Source organism: Pongo pygmaeus, chromosome 5 (assembly GCF_028885625.2).
Source record: "Pongo pygmaeus isolate AG05252 chromosome 5, NHGRI_mPonPyg2-v2.0_pri, whole genome shotgun sequence".
NCBI classification, from domain to species: Eukaryota; Metazoa; Chordata; class Mammalia; order Primates; family Hominidae; genus Pongo; species Pongo pygmaeus.
Window position 1 is genome coordinate 159,207,091 of NC_072378.2, and position 15,386 is coordinate 159,222,476.

At 44.8% G+C, this 15,386-nt stretch overlaps 3 protein-coding genes across 20 annotated transcripts in view; 2 read left to right on the forward strand and 1 right to left on the reverse strand.

The window, feature by feature from the left end:
- Window positions 1-4,033, forward strand: part of TMEM181 (transmembrane protein 181) — a 96,924-nt gene extending 92,891 nt beyond the window's left edge. For all 4 annotated transcript variants that reach the window (XM_054491538.1, XM_063666781.1, XM_054491541.2 and 1 more), the window contains exon 17: window positions 416-4,033. In XM_054491538.1, the coding sequence (XP_054347513.1) occupies window positions 416-494 (79 nt within the window). In that variant the 3' untranslated portion in view covers window positions 495-4,033. The remainder of the gene's footprint in view (window positions 1-415) is intronic.
- A 1,008-nt stretch (window positions 4,034-5,041) lies between these two features.
- Window positions 5,042-13,360, reverse strand: DYNLT1 (dynein light chain Tctex-type 1). 2 transcript variants are annotated; one of them, XM_054490277.2, is made up of 5 exons: window positions 13,204-13,360; window positions 9,846-9,887; window positions 6,321-6,444; window positions 5,692-5,769; window positions 5,042-5,465 (listed from the first exon to the last, which is right to left on the reverse strand). In XM_054490277.2, the coding sequence occupies exons 1-5, from the start codon at window positions 13,228-13,230 to the stop codon at window positions 5,395-5,397; spliced, it is 342 nt and encodes a 113-aa protein (XP_054346252.1). In that variant the 5' UTR covers window positions 13,231-13,360; the 3' UTR covers window positions 5,042-5,394. The 2 variants fall into 2 exon arrangements, with proteins under 2 accessions (XP_054346252.1, XP_054346253.1); XM_054490278.2 differs by lacking the exon at window positions 5,042-5,465 and having other exon boundaries at window positions 5,694-5,749; window positions 13,204-13,348.
- The window catches only part of SYTL3 (synaptotagmin like 3), a 117,834-nt gene continuing 115,744 nt past the window's right edge, over window positions 13,297-15,386 (forward strand). For 3 of the 14 annotated variants that reach the window (XM_054490255.2, XM_054490267.2, XM_063666788.1), the window contains exon 1: window positions 13,310-13,784. The gene's annotated coding sequence lies outside the window, so the exon portion shown is untranslated. Of the gene's footprint in view, window positions 13,785-15,386 lie in introns of all 14 variants that reach the window. The other 11 variants (XM_054490254.2, XM_063666784.1, XM_054490265.2 and 8 more) reach the window with 9 other exon arrangements.

Consider the following 15,386-nt stretch of genomic DNA (forward strand, 5'->3'; position numbering starts at 1 on the left):
GTCCCTGTCTGTTAGAAGGCCGGCACACCTTGGGCATCCCAGCATGGCCTTGCATGTTTACTGAATGGGTTACTCTTCTAAAATTATTTTCAAGGTATGAAGGCATTTACCTTGGAGTGTCAAGTGGCTCATGGTTTTGTTTTCACAGTATTCGGGCTTAGATGTGGTAGTAGTCCTTTCTGCTGGCTACCTGTAGGGCGGGCTGGCCACAGGAAGAACTGTGCTTTCTGGACTGATGGGCCCTGGGAACTGGGGGTCGGGGAGAGGAGGACGGGGTGAGCAGTAGCAGTTGGTGATAGAAAATTGAAAGAGCAAAGCTATGATGGAATTCCTGCTGGAATGGTGCGTCAGTGTGGAAGAGGAAAATAAAGAGCTGTCAGAAGTGAGACGGTCTCAAAGGTCTCTTTGCTCACAGGAGTGACTATGAGGAAATGCCGCTGCAGAATGGCCAGGCCATCCGGGCCAAGTACAAGGAGGAGTCAGATAGTGACTGAGCCCCGGCCAGCCCAGCGAGGCGACAAGGTGCCTCTGGATGCTTTCCCCGGTGACCGTCTGCTGATCTCCCCCTGTTACATTCAGACTTTTCTTATAAGCAGAGATTTCCTGTTCATTTGTTTACATATTTTTTTTAAAGGAAAACCAAAACTGAGGGCAAATTTAAATGTTTAGCCAAATTTATTGTCATGGTGGCTACGAGAAGAGAGGCATTGATAACAAGTTTCAACAGCCAAATCCTTTTTTATGAAGATTTCAGATGAGCATGTTTTCAGTGATGAGGAGGTAATTACACGTTTTTAGTAGAGTGAATTATGTACTTTTTTTTTTCCTGTAATCATTCACTGATTCCAAGTTCACGGGCAGCCTGTGACTAGGTCCTCAGTGTAACAGCATCACCCTCTTTCTTCCCTTTTTCATGGTACTGTTTTTTGACCCTTTAAACTCAAAGGGAAGCCTTATCTGTGGCTGCTTCAGGGCAGTCCTTCCTTGTTGAGTGGCCAGTGCCCTGGGTAACCAAGTGGCTGAAGTGATTGGTCAGTTACGTGGACTGCGTTTTGTGCAGTGTGAGTTACGACTCATCAGGGGAATGGGGGATGCCTGGGTTCCAACCCTTCACATCACCAAAGGGGAAGTAATAGTGTGGAGTTCTGAGGAGGGTTTGATAAGTTGAATAAGGAAAGGCTAAGATAATTTACAGGTTACCAACTCCCGTGGGGAAGGTCTTACTGCCATGGTGCTTTTCAGGGGCCTGTGTGTACACACATGATTAAATGGATTTCCCTGTGGGAGGTATGGGCAGGAGAGGAACCCTTACCATTCCAGTGAATAGCAGTTTCTGCAATTCTGTTGAATATGAAATGCCATAGAGCTTTATTTATTTATGTAAGTAAAAGCTAAATGAGGGGCCAGGCGCAGCAGCTCACACCTGTAATCTCCACACTTTGGGAGACCAAGGTGGGAGGATCACTTGAGCCCAGGAGTTTGAGACCAGCCTGGGCAACATAGGGAAACCCCATCTCTATAAAACATTTAGAAAGTTTGCCGGGCATGCTCGGGCATGCCCATAGTCCCAGCTACTCAGGAGGCTGAGGTGGGAGGATCGCTTGAGCCCTGGAGGTCAAGGCTGCAGTGAGCCATGATTGCACCACTGCACTCCAGCCTGGGTGTCAGAGCGAGAACCCGTGTCATAAATAAATAAATAAAGCTACATGAAAGATTGATAGAATATTTTAGATTATTTATTGGCCAAAAGTTTTAAAAACTCATATTTGGAAATGAAAAGAAAGTAAAATGTTTTAAATGGTTCATGGAAAATGTATTTGGGTAGAAGGCAACTCGTGCTTCCGGAAGGGGTTCCCTGTCCTCCATGTGTCACACGGCGGTCAGGTAGGGATGACCTGTTCTGTGAAGTCCTTGGCAGCGCTGAATCTGTGGCATCATAGAAGGCCCTGGAGCTTCCCTGTTCCTTTCAGTCAGGGACTCCATATAGAGTCTCATGTGGATGTCTCCCGTGCTTTCCTCTTGACCTCTACAGTCCCACTTTTATTAACATCCGGTAACTGTGGGCAGCCTGACTAATGCCCTCTTGGCGATTGAGGTCTAGAAGATGATAGTTCCGCAACGCAAGCAGTACCTACTTTTTTTCTTCATCTATGCATTGACTCTCAGATTACCACGCAGAGCTTCACGTTATCATCCACGTTAAGTAGTGCTAGGACCTTAGAGATGTTCATGAGAAACTATTTGTTATGACTTTACTTTGTATCTTTCCTTTTAATTTAAACTTTAACGATAATGTACTTTTAATATGGATTCTATTCACATTTGTTTTAAAAACCTTGTAAATATGAATGTTTAAGACAACTGTTACTGCAAGGGTAATTCAAGTTTACATGATTTTTAAATTTGCAATGATGTGTTTTTTTTTATTCTGTGTATTGAAAAAAATTTTCTGTTGCCAAATTTTACAACTTCTAATAAGACTACTATAATTTTATGTGAACTGATGAAGACGTGCTGATTAACATATTCTGTGATAAGGTTTACAACTTTTAATCATAATTGTCCATGATTTTGGAATGCTGTTATTTATCAGTAAATGTAAAATATTTGAGGCATTTGGCCATACACACATTAGAACTTTTTAAAACTTTGTCCTATAGTGTAATTATAAACTGATGACTATTATCTTCATACATTGAGTCTTCATGCATTAATGAAATGAAAAATATAGGATTATTTATTTACTTTTTGTAACTAAGTTGGAAATAAAAAAGTTAGAAAGTACTTAAGGGGAAAATGGTTCTTACTAAGTCATTTATTTTCAACTTGTCTTCCCTGGTATATCATAAATTACTGACATATTACATACCCCATGTAAAATTTTGCTTAAACTCTCTAGCACTTGGCATGTAGAATATGTACCATAGGTATCAGGTTAAAACACTAAAGTCTGCCAGCAACTTTTGACAGTAGCAAGCAAATTGTTGAAGAAAAAATAAATTATTTACTGAGGGTAGTTATGTTAAAGTTTTGCGAACTTAAAGGGCTGACTTTAGTTCTTTCATGGTAATGGCTTGAATAACATCATCTTTGGGATTTTTTAAATACTGGTCCAGTCTAGGAGAACCTGGAAGATGACCAGAGGTATTTCAGTTTCCCTAGGGAGAGCTTCGTTATCCATGTGGATAATAAGTCTGCTTGATTTATTATTAAATCATTACAGCAGTGAAGTGGTGCCATTTTCTCTCTCTTAAGCCCCATTTGAAAGGCTAGAGAAGGGGATATATATACTATGTTGAAGGTTTGTAAGGTTGTTACTGTACATAATTGCAGATTGCAATAAAAGCTTAGATACATTTTGTAAACCCAACCCACTAAATGAGCAGGTTACAAGACAAATGTCACCAGCCTCAAGTATTTTATGAACTATTTACTGAGGGTAGTTATGGTAAATATAATGTGGTACATTATTTCCTGAATCCTTTATCACAGGAAAAACACAGACCCTCATAAAAGGGATAATTAAAACGGATATGTCTGAACATTTAGTGAAGATGAGACTTAAAACATGAAAGTGTATTTGTGTATTTTGAGGGTTTTAGAAACCGGTTGCCTTAGAGGTTAGACTTTTGAAGAAAAAAAAAAGATACAAATCTTTTCCCCTGGCCAAAGGGAAGTTGCGTTAGTCTGTGGTATCTTGTGATGCTGTTTATCTTGGTTTGACATTGGAGATATGCTGGTAACTGTGATACCATACTATAAAACAGAAGAATTTTCTGCTACTAAAAACTGCCTTTTTACAAAATGACTGTAAATATTTGTAAAATAAAATAACACTAAACTTTAAGCCCAAAAGGAGAGGTAGAGCCGTGTGTTCAGTTGTGGACCTGTCCGTGGGGCACAGTGCCACCCCATCACAATGTTGCTGTCATTAGGCAAAAGTGAATGTTTGTTTATGGCAAATTCACGTTTTGCGAATGGCTTAATTCTGATACTACCTTTCTGGGAAATGTTAATAAATTTTTAATATTCACTTTTATGTGTCTTGATTTGTTTGCTCTGTGTGTGTGGAGTTAATTTGGCCTTGCACACATAAATGCCTTAATAAAGCGGCTTTGGAGACAACAGCAGGGCTTTTCCATTTCAGCAGGCAGGCACAGAGGTATCTTTATTGCCGTGTCTAATGTGGCCTGGGGAAGAGCACTGAAGATGGAGACAAGGCCTGGGTTTGGGCCCATCTCCCTACTTGGATGTGTGACTTTAAACCAATCAGATAACCTCCAAACACATTTTCTGATTTTTAAATGACTGCAAATTGCTGAGGACACAGAATGGATTGTGAAAGAAAGCCATTTTGTAAGCTATGAAGTACTAAGACAATTTGTGAGCCCTACAGAGGACAAGGGATTAACAGTTAAGGTGTTACAGCTTTGGGCCAAGTGTGAGTTAGAGCTCTCTGGCTAAGAGAAATTGGTTTGCCCACCTCCCACCCCTTAACCTCTAGAAGAGGAGGGCTTAAGAATGGGGGGTGTGGTGCCCAGAGGTAGGAATCTAACCAGAACCCAGCAGAGCTGTCAGGATCCTGGTCCCATAGGTGAAATGAGTACATCATGGAGAGGACCACAGCAGAACTGCACCTTTTTTTTTTTTTTTGGTTGTATAGATTTTTTTTTTTTGAGGCGGACTCTCGCTCTGTCACCCAGGCTGGAGTGCAGTGGTGGGAACTTGGCTCACTGCAACCTCTGCCTCCCGGGTTCACGCCATTCTCCTGCCTCAGCCTCCCAAGCAGCTGGGACTACAGGCGCCCGCCACCACACCTGGCTAATTTTTTGTATTTTTAGTAGAGACGGGGTTTCACTGTGTTAAGACAGGATGGTCTTGATCTCCTGACCTCATGATCTGCCCGCCTCAGCCTCCCAAAGTGGTGGGATTACAGGCGTGAGCCACCGCGCCCGGCCTGATTGTATAGATTCTGTAGCCACTCAGTAAATACGAAGAAATCGTTTATGATACTATGCAGACTATGAAGAACACAACAGACTTTAGATTTGAATAATTTATTCTAACAAAAGTATAAAGTATGGAAAATTAGTGTATTTGAATCATTTCAGAGAGTAGAGCAAGTTTCACACTAGCAGATTTCAGATTTTAGCACCTTTGAAACGAAATATTCAGAGTTAAGACAAGTGGCAACGCAGGCTGCAGGTGACCTACAGAGATACTCATCTGACTTCGGTGCCTTTCACATCACAGTGCGGTCATTTGGTTTTTTCCTCTACATTGTGAAAGTGCCACAAAACAAAGAGAATGAGAAAAGAGTTCACTGAATTCATGGCTGGTGGTTAGAGGATGAACTAGAGACAAAAGGAGAAAGGCCATAGGCTGGACTGCAGGTCAAATAGACAGTCCGAAGGCACTGACGATGCAGTACATGGTCTTATTCTCCCATCGCACAGTGCAGCTCCCTGCGGGAGGGAAGAGAACAGCATTTAAGGCAGGGAAAGCTGGGGGACGACGTTTTACTCACAATAAGCCCAACAGTCAAGTACCCATCTCTATGCTACACAACCTTGGCAAGTCTATTATAAAATGTTTTAAAAGGTGATAAACACGCATTGCATTCAAAGATAGGAAACTTCCAGTCATATATTTCACACAACAAAACTTCACAAACATGAATGAAAGTCATACCGTCAGTAGAGCTGTCCCAGAAGCAGGAACTTGCCGTGTGTAATCCAGCTCCATTCTTCTGCATAATTACACAGGTCACTTAAGTTAAAATAAATTTTTGTTAGAGAAGTCTACTGGGTAACACAAATGTCATTCTGTCCACTTTTAGCAAATGTACAATGTACGTAGCTCCACATGGTTGATGTTCTCGATAAAAATTATAGGGACAGATTGCCTTGTCTCACTATATTGACAAATTACAGGTGCTCCTTGACTTACAATGTCCCATAAACCCATCATAAATCAACAATATATGAAAATGTAAGTTGCAAATGCACTTAATAACCTGTTGAAAAATTCTAAGTTGAGCCACTGTAAGCTGGGGGCTGTCCACACTTCCTCTGCGCTTCACTTGTTCTAAAAGCATCCGATGGGACCTCCTGTAAGATCCCGCTTCACATACGATCTGCAATTGTACCAGCAGCTAAATGGTCAAGCGTACGCTAACGTATACTACACACATGACCGACTCCCACCAGGAGCCTGCCTTGAGTTGAGGCCACGTTAGGTGTTGTTTCTGGTACTGGACGCCCCTCTGATCAGTGTTAAAAAACCATCCCACAAATATACAAGAAACAAAAATCCATTACCGATGTATTTAAATGGTTTTCCCAGCTTGGTGAGTTGGCTTAAAGTTTGTTCTACTACATTTGTGGTCCACTGGTTCACTTTGCTGTGTTGATAAGCGTTACCACCAATTGCGCTTTCTATAGCCTAGAAAACAAAGCACAAAGTGCGTCCCGGTGAACCAAATGCACCCACACCACCTTTCAATCAGGAACTGACGGCACCCCAAGAAGTGATTTATGAAAAGTTTATTTTTAATCATGAGGGTGCCTTTGCAAATACACTTTTAATAGCATTATATTTCATTTAAATAAGTTTGAAATTTGCTTTAAAAATTCATAGTCTGTCAAATTATTTACACATTTTGACCTAATAATCACATTTAATGTTCACTACTATTAATACATTTTTTTTCCTGTTGAGGCTAGAAAATATTTTGCCTATTCATTTCTTAAAAGTATATTACTTTTATCTACTACTACCTAACATATACTAATACTATATATTAGATGAATTGTATTATTTGTACAACTGACGATATACAAACCTATCCAAATAATCATATATTAAAAAATACTTTTATCCAGCATTGTCTGAGAACATGTTACCACATTAAGTGCATTTTTCAGATAACTAAAAGCCCTTTATATTCCAAAACTTATTTTAGGTTTATGATGAAATTTTTTTATTTTTATTTTTCTGAAGCAAGGTCTCCTTCTGTTGCCCAGGCTGGAGAGCAGTGATGCAATCTTGGCTCACGGCAGCCTTGACCTCCTGGGCTCAAGCAATCCTCCCACCTCAGCTTCTCCGGTAGCTGGGACTGCAGGCATGTGCCACCATGCCTGGCTAGTTTTTTGTAGAGATGGGGTCTTGCTCTGTTGCCCAGGCTGCTCTCAAATGCCTGGGCTCAAGTGATCTTCCTGCCTCAGCCTCCTAAAGTGCTGGGATTACAGGCATAAGCCACAGCACCCAGCCCAACTTTTTTTCTTTATCATACGTTTACTTCTTTTTCTATGCTTTATTCTTTGGGGGTTATCTGACAATGCAAGGCTCACTGTCGCTGCTCTTGCTAAGCTTATCATCATGATATTGCCATTGTATGATTTTCTGGGTTTTTCACTGTCAGCTCCCCTTTCACATGGATGCCAGTGTGCTTGCATCTCAGCAACTTTATTCTCTACCCCTAACTTGCTGTGCTAGAAACCAGGAACCTGAGTTTCTATGACAGTTATGACCTAAAGTGAAAATAACAACATTCAGTGAGGGCCAAGGTCTGTCCTCAGACAGGCAGAGCAAACCAGCAGTCCAGGGATCTGAGCTGTGCATGGTGGTGATGGACTGGTATCTGATGCCTGGGGCTTAGATCTGGCGACTTTGCTTTTGAGGACCTAAAACCTCCCTAGGTCACTCTGATTTCTACCTACAGACCTGCTGATCATCTCCCTGAGACTCTTGAGTAGTCACGTTACACATAGGGCTGGCTTACTTCCTGTCCTCGGCCACTGTGCTCCCTCCCAGCTCAGAGGCTACAAGAGGGCTGGGGGGCCAGAAGTCCCGGTTTAAGAGGACAGCAGTATTACTAGACCTGGGCATTGTCAAAGGGTAGGGGGGGCTTTGTTCAAGCTAAACCTCTCCCGTCAAAGGGTGGGGGAGGCTTTGTTGAAGCTAAACCTCTCCCTCCGCCAGCTCTCCCTCCGCACATACTTTGAAATTCAGTTTTTCAAGGAGGAGGGAACCCTCCACCAATTTTGGACCTGTGCAAATTGACTACTACTCAATATTTAGGGTCACTTGAGTACAAATTACCTATTGCGGGGGCAAAAAAGCTGTTGAGGCCAGTGACACAAGTTCAAGTAACACTGCAAGGTCACCTCATGTTTCCATGTGGATTGGAAATGTGTTTTTTGTTTTGTTTTGTTTTGTTTTTTTGAGACAGAGTCTTGCTCTGTCGCCCAGACTGGAGTGCAGTGGTGTGATCTTGGCTCACTGCAACCTCCGTCTCCCGGGTTCAAGCGATTCTCCTGCCTCAGCCTCCCAAGGAGCTGGGACTACAGGCATGCGCCACCAAGCCTGGCTAATTTTTGTATTTTTAGTAGAGACGGGGTTTCACCATGTTGGACAGGATGGTCTCGATCTCTTGACCTCATGATCCGCCTGCCTCGGCCTCCCAAAGTGCTGGGATGACAGGCGTGAGCCACCGCGCCCGGCCCGGAAATGTGTACTTTCAAGTGTACTTGCTAATTGAAAGCTGGTAACCAACTCAAAGATAAGGCAGAAAACAAATGAGGCAGAACTAGACTTCCCAACAAGCCCCCTTCACTGTTCCCAGTTCTGGTGTAATCCACCCACCTTCCTGCCCCCTGCTGTGTTCCACGTGAAACTGTGTATTTAGAAAAACCATGAAAACCAAACGTACAGATCCCGCAAAGCAACCAGAAAGTCACTCCTGATGCTGAACAATGTAAATGGTCAAACAAAATCATTTTGCCTTTGGATACTGATCACAAACATAGGTTATGGTTTTTTATCAAACACTAGTCAATAATTTACATTAAATTCTAAATTACATCTGAAACCCCAAACAGTATCATTAAATTCAGACCATCTAATAGTTTTCTTTTAGCCAATGGCTTTAATATCTGTGCCCCCATTTTACCCAGGGAAGGCAGGGAAGCTGATGAGGAAACTCCTTCTGGCTTCGTTCCTACCCTAGGTAGGAATGAGCCCCTAGCTCTCAGCACCGCTCCAGCCACACCTACCTCCTTTCACTCCCTCACACACCATGCACTGCCCCCACTTCCCACGGGGCCTTGTCCCCTCTTTTTACTGCATTACCCCTACTTCTCATTCTTCAGATTTCAGCTTGAAATGGTCCCTGAACTCCCTGGGTGGCTCACATTCCCCGTTCAGTGCTCTCACAGCACCACCACTAGTGGCACTTACCACACAGCAAATGCAGGCTGACACTGGCCAGCAGGACTGTTTGATGTGTCTGCCCTGCCCGCCCCTCAGCTGTAAACTCCAGGAGGGTCTATGCCCTGCGCGCTCCCTCAGTGTGTACTTTACTTTCTGAATGAGTAACACACATCCCTTCTGTCTCTCTTCCTCTTCAAGATCAATAACACAATAAAGTGTGAAGTTTAGGAATGTAAGAAAAGTAAGCAAATAGGCCCCAAACTGGATCACTAGGTCCAGAATAACTGGAAATTGATTGTTCAATTTTCTTATACTCACTCTTTCTTCGTTCAACCCTGGAGACATTTATTTGTATACCAGGATTCTTTTATGCTTAAAAGATTATAGAATCAAGTCTTGGTGATATTCAGTAATAATGCTATATACATAAAATTCCTTATCTGATTTAAAATATGTAATTTACATAATATAGGAGCAATTCTTATCTAGCTATTTATTGAAGTAAAAACTGTTACTTGAAACACCAAAACACACAGACTCAGTCGAAACAATTCCAAAATAGTATTTAAAACACATTATTTTCTCTAATATAAGCTATTAAACATTTAAGAAGTGAGCATTTCTCCTCTTACCTCTTTTACAATGTTGCTCACTTCATCAACAACAAAAGCAGTCTGTAAGGAAGAACATTCAGTTAAATTTGATTTATTTAAAAGGTATTTCCACTACATTGATAAATGCAAATTTAGGTAATGAACATAATTTAGAAATGAAGACCTTAGAAATAATCTAACTAGACTGTTCAACTTTACCAAGGATGGCATTAGTCTTCAGAAACCAGAAGACTAGAATACATGCACATAATTTAAAGGTATTCTGTTTTATTTTTATTTATTCATTTTTGAGACGGAGTGTCGCTCTGCAGCCCAGGCTGGAATGCAGTGGCGCAATCTCAGCTCACTGCAATCTCTGCCTCCCAGGTTCAAGTGATTCTCCTGCCTCAGACTCCCAAGTAGCTGGGATTACAGGTGCCCTCCACCACACCCAGCTAATTTTCGTATTTTTAGTAGAGACGGGGTTTCACCATGTTGGCCAGGCTGGTCTCGAACTCCTGAACTCAGGTGATCCTCCTGCCTCAGCCTCCCAAAATGCTGGGATTACAGGCGTGAGCCACCACACCCGGCCCTGTTTTGTTTTAATCATGCCACAATCTAAGACTTCACTTTAAACTAGAATTCATTCTCTTCTTCCATTTCAACTGGCTGCTAGAATCATTAACCAATAGAGAGGCTTAATGAGTTGGCTGATTTTTGTATAAATTAACTGAAGCTGCTGAAGCAATCCATTTAAGATGTAATTCTCTCTTCCATGACGTAAACTGATTAGCAGGATCAGTTTGACCTTGAGGAAATTTTTTTAAAGCACCATTAGCTGTAAAATGTACAATGATTATATTATCTCCAGGTAATTATTTTTCTTTCCCAGTGCTGCCCTCCTACTCCAGGACTAACCACCAGCTGCCAGCATGGCTGTTCTCTGTCAGTGTCTGGATGACTCAGGAGGTGGGCTGCCTGCAGTAATCTAGTGCCAGGAGTAGAGTTTTCCTTTTACACATGGTAGATCTGAATGGGTAAAAGGTCATCCTGAAAATAACATTAGTCAGGCACTTGCCTGCCAATGTGCTCTTCACATGAGCACAAGCGTTTAAAGTTACTGCTGAGTCCCAGGAAAGGTACGCAGCTCTGGACATGCCTTCGAGAGGGCAACCCCGGGGCCCCTCAGTCAACATGCATCCTGGGGGAATCAAGGCAGAGAACCCTGACTTCGCAGTCAGTCTTCCTCCCTGCCTGGCTGCTGTCCACTGCAGGCCCTGCCCTTTCTTTTTAGGGGGGGTCAGGAGCTGACTGCCCGAAGCCACCTCACTTGCTGTACTCAGAAGTCGGACTTGGAAACAAAACCAACTCGCTGAGTGAATAACAATTTGCAATATCTTAGAGATTAAGTCATTTCTGGAAGCTTAAAGGATCCTTCCAAGTGACTACAGTGACCTTAATCACAGAGGAAAGGCACTGTATCACCTCCCATATGGTTACAGTACGAAAAAGGTTGAGGGACATTTTAAAGAATTTTTAGTGGAAAGCAGAGAGTTGTATTGAATCCAGTGGATAGTTTTAACTTCTCCAAGAAAGATGAATGGTGAATTGAGAGAATAGTTACAAAGGCCCAGGCATCTACACCAAGTTAGAAGAGATGCAGAAAAGGCTGCTAAGAGGCTGGTGGGAGGACCAGACCGGGCCATTCAGTACATACCTAAGACATGCCTACTACAAGACAGCCATGGTCTCCACCTCCCAGGGCCTCCATCCCAGGTGGAACCCTCATCACTCTGTCCAGCCCCTTCATTTTACACATATACGATGGAGATCTCGAATAATGAAGCCACTTAGCTACCTCATTTGTGGGAGTCAGAATCGGACTGCAGTATTAAGCGCTTTCCTTTACAATCCGATTTCTTTTTTAGAAGTTTTACTCGATATTACTATAATACAAGACATTTTCCAATATTATATCAGCAACAGTTTAAGGGGAAAGGCTTTTTCTTTGCCAACTGCTCCTGAACCAGGTCTTCTCGTCATTATTCACTTGGCTGCCATCAGCATTCAAACACTGATTATGCCACCGTCACAGGAAGTGTGTGCTAGTCAGGAAATCAGAACAAAACTGAAACTCTACAATCAGTCCTTAAGTTTTAGTTTTATTTTCCCTGAAAACATTCCTCCTTAAACTAAATTTCTTTTTTTCTTTTTTTTGTTTTTTGAGACGGAGTTTCGCTCTTGTTGCCCAGGCTGGAGTGCAATGGCGCGATCTCGGCTCACGGCAACCTCTGCCTCCCAGGTTCAAGTGATTCTCCTGCCTCGGCCTCCCGAAAATAGCTGGGATTACAGGCATGCACCACCACGCCCGGCTAATTTTGTATTTTTAATAGAAACGGGGTTTCTCCATGTTGGTCAGGCTGGTCTCGAACTCCTGACCTCAGGTGATCCGCCCGCCTAGGCCTCCCAAAGTGCTGGGATTACAGCCGTGAGCCACTGCGCCCGGCCACTAAATTTCATAAATGGTAAGATATCCAACTTTACCAAATGTTTCTATATTTTTGACAGCCTGCATAATAAATCCATAGGGCTCTATCTGAATTTCAACAAGGATTATTCAGTAAGAAGAAAATGAGTGTTGTATCTCAGCTGCGCCCATCAGCTCTATTCCCCGAATGACCGTGAGCTTGAAGAAAAGCCATTTCACGCACACGGTGCCGATGGGTGTCTTCTGCTTGGCGAGATCGTGGGCTTTATCCCACTTCCTCAAGGAGGCATAAGAGATGATTTTTTCCCCACAACAATGAGCTTTCTTACAGACATCTTAAACGGAAATGAAATGTGCTACTCATCCCCAGCGCTGCAGAACCAGGTGAGGCCCGAGACAAAGGCGCGGGATGGCCGGGACGCCAGCCCGGGGCGGAGCGTACCCGCACCTCCGCGGGGAGACGTCCAAGCCTCGGCGCTCCCAGCCCGGCCGCCGCGCCCCGCTGCAGTCTGGGGCTGGGGTCAGCCCCGCAGAGCATGGGGCGGTGATGTCATCCTCCCGGCGAGCTTGGCTGCGGGCCGGGGGCGAGGCCCTGCGGGAAGGTTTCTCGGCACCGCTCACCGGGGCGCTCTCTCCGAGTCACGCCCGGTGCCTCCCCGCGCGGGAAGAAGCTCAATCCCCTTCCCGCCCCCCGCGCCGGGGAAACGGCGGCAGTGTCCGGGCAGAATGGGGCCGGGCGGAGCGCCGGCGACCGGCAACCTCAGGCCGTGGGCTGCCGAGACTGGCCTAGCTGAAGAAGGTGGGCAGCCAGGCCTTTGTGGGCAGCCAGGCCTTTCCGGGCAGGACCGCGTGTCCTTCCGCGGCCAGGGCTCTAGGCCTCCACCCTTCCGTCGCCGACCCGGCGGTTACCTCCTCCGCAGCCTGGTAGTCTTCCATCTTTCCTCCGCCGCGTCGCCTCCGCCTCCCTGAGTGGCACGGACTGCGCAGGCGCACTCAGGCCCCGCCCCGGACCTGCCACGCCCCTCTCCGCTTGCGCCTGCCTCGCCCAGGCCCAGCTCCCCCCTGGGCCCCGTCCACGCCCAGCTCCCGGGCCCCGCCCTTCCCTGCCCGGACCCTCAGTGACCCCATCCCTGGGCGGGGCCCGTGGGTGGACCCTGAATTCGCCTCTCCTCTTGTCCTCTGGGAGGTGGTGGTTTCCATGGGAACCCGTGAGGGTAGCCGGGCAGCTCCCTAAACCTTAGCAACAGAAACAAAACACACGTACAAAAGGCAGTCCTGGAGGGGAAGCGTGGTCCCGGCCCCTCCTCCGGTTTGTACTGTGTGGGTTGACGCGGACGTTCAAACCCGCTCGGACACCTGGCAACAAACTCGAAAGTGACTGCTGAAGGCAGTGCGCCCGGTGAGACGTTGTTGCAGTTCCCTTGGGGACTGGGATTGGCATACTTTAGCTATCTGAACGAAACTTCTCTTTGGGGAGTTAAGTTTTCCAGGTAAATGATAATTTTTCCTTTAAGCACCATTTAAAAAAAAACACACATTTTGGGTGGAAAATTTTGTAAAATGTGGCACACTTCCTGACTACCTTAACCATAGTGAACTAGACAGACTTGATTTGTATGTGGGTTCTTTATGGAAATTAGGAATTGCACTGGGCTCTGGTAAACTGCCCTCCACGGAAAGCTGGGGCATATGCATCTATTGGCAGGTATTCTGGGGCTCAGAGTTTTGATTTTGGCGTTTGCTTTTTCTGGTTTCGAATGCACTTGAATTCAGGCTGCTGGAACCCACTTCCCATTCCCCAAGAAAGAGCTGACTGCAAGGGTCCCAGGGATTTGGTAGAACTAAACTTCAAATCCCACATCTAATCCATCAGCAACCCTTGTTATTTCTACCCCATATGCTCGGGACCCCAGTTAAAGATTGATACCTCTCATCTGGATTATGACCATCGAACTGTAACCTGGTCGGTCTATCAGGGTCTTATTAAAGCCCTTCAAGAGGAACCTAACCCAACGACGCTTCCCTCCCCTCACCCATTCTGCCCTGCCGTAAGTCAATAGTTACTAAGTTGTCAGACTATAGACTAATCTTAGTGATCTTTGGATGACTGAACTTTTAACATATCTTAGCTCAAAATCTCCTACAGAGAGCCATCCTGTGATCACTGCATCTAAGGTAGCCGACCTCCTCATTCTCCACCCCTGCATCCTGTACATTTTCCTCATAGCACTTCTCTCAGTTTGCAAGAACGTATTTATGGTTGCTTGTTTATGGTGTGTCTCCATTTAGAAACTAAGTACCATGCAGGAAGGATCTGTTTTATTCACTAATGTGTCCCCTTCCTTCCACATTGTGCCTGGCACATAATAGCTGCACAATTAACATTTATTTATTTATTTATTTAGGGACAGGTTGTCATTCTGTTGCCCAGGCTGGAATGCAGTGGTGTGATCGGAGATTTTGAGCTAAGATGTGTTAAAGTTTAGTCATCTAAAGACCACTAAGAGCTTGAACTCCTGGGCTCAAGGTATTCTCCTGCCTTAGCCTCCTGAGCAGCTGGGATTCCAGGCACTAGCCACCACACCCAGCTATTTTTTTAATATGTCTTTTGTAGAGATGGGGTCTCACTGTGTTGCCCAGGCAGGTCTCAAACTCCTGGGCTTAAGGGATCCTCCAGCCTCAGCCTCCCAAAGTGCTGGGATTATAGCTGTGAGCCACCATGCCCGGCCTAAAATTTATTGCATGAATCATTTCCCCCACGGGTGTTAGCTTTGCCTCAGACCCAAATGGAGAGAACTGGGGAGTGGAGGAAGATGTAACTACCTGCCTCCTTGAGGGAAACAGGGCTGGCGAGAGGAGGGCAGAGCCCTGACTGACCCAAGGTTGCTTGGCCCTGGGTGTTCGGCCTGAGCAAGGAGACTTGCTGGGCGGGCTGGTTGCTCTACCACACCTGGTCTTCCTCTCCTTGGATTCTGAACTTTATCTACCTTTTGAGTTCCTTTCTTATTACCTGGCCTCAACTCGCCTGTCCTGGTGTTTCAGTCTTGCGCCTCAGTCCACACGTGATTCTGATGCTGACATTGCTTTGGCTT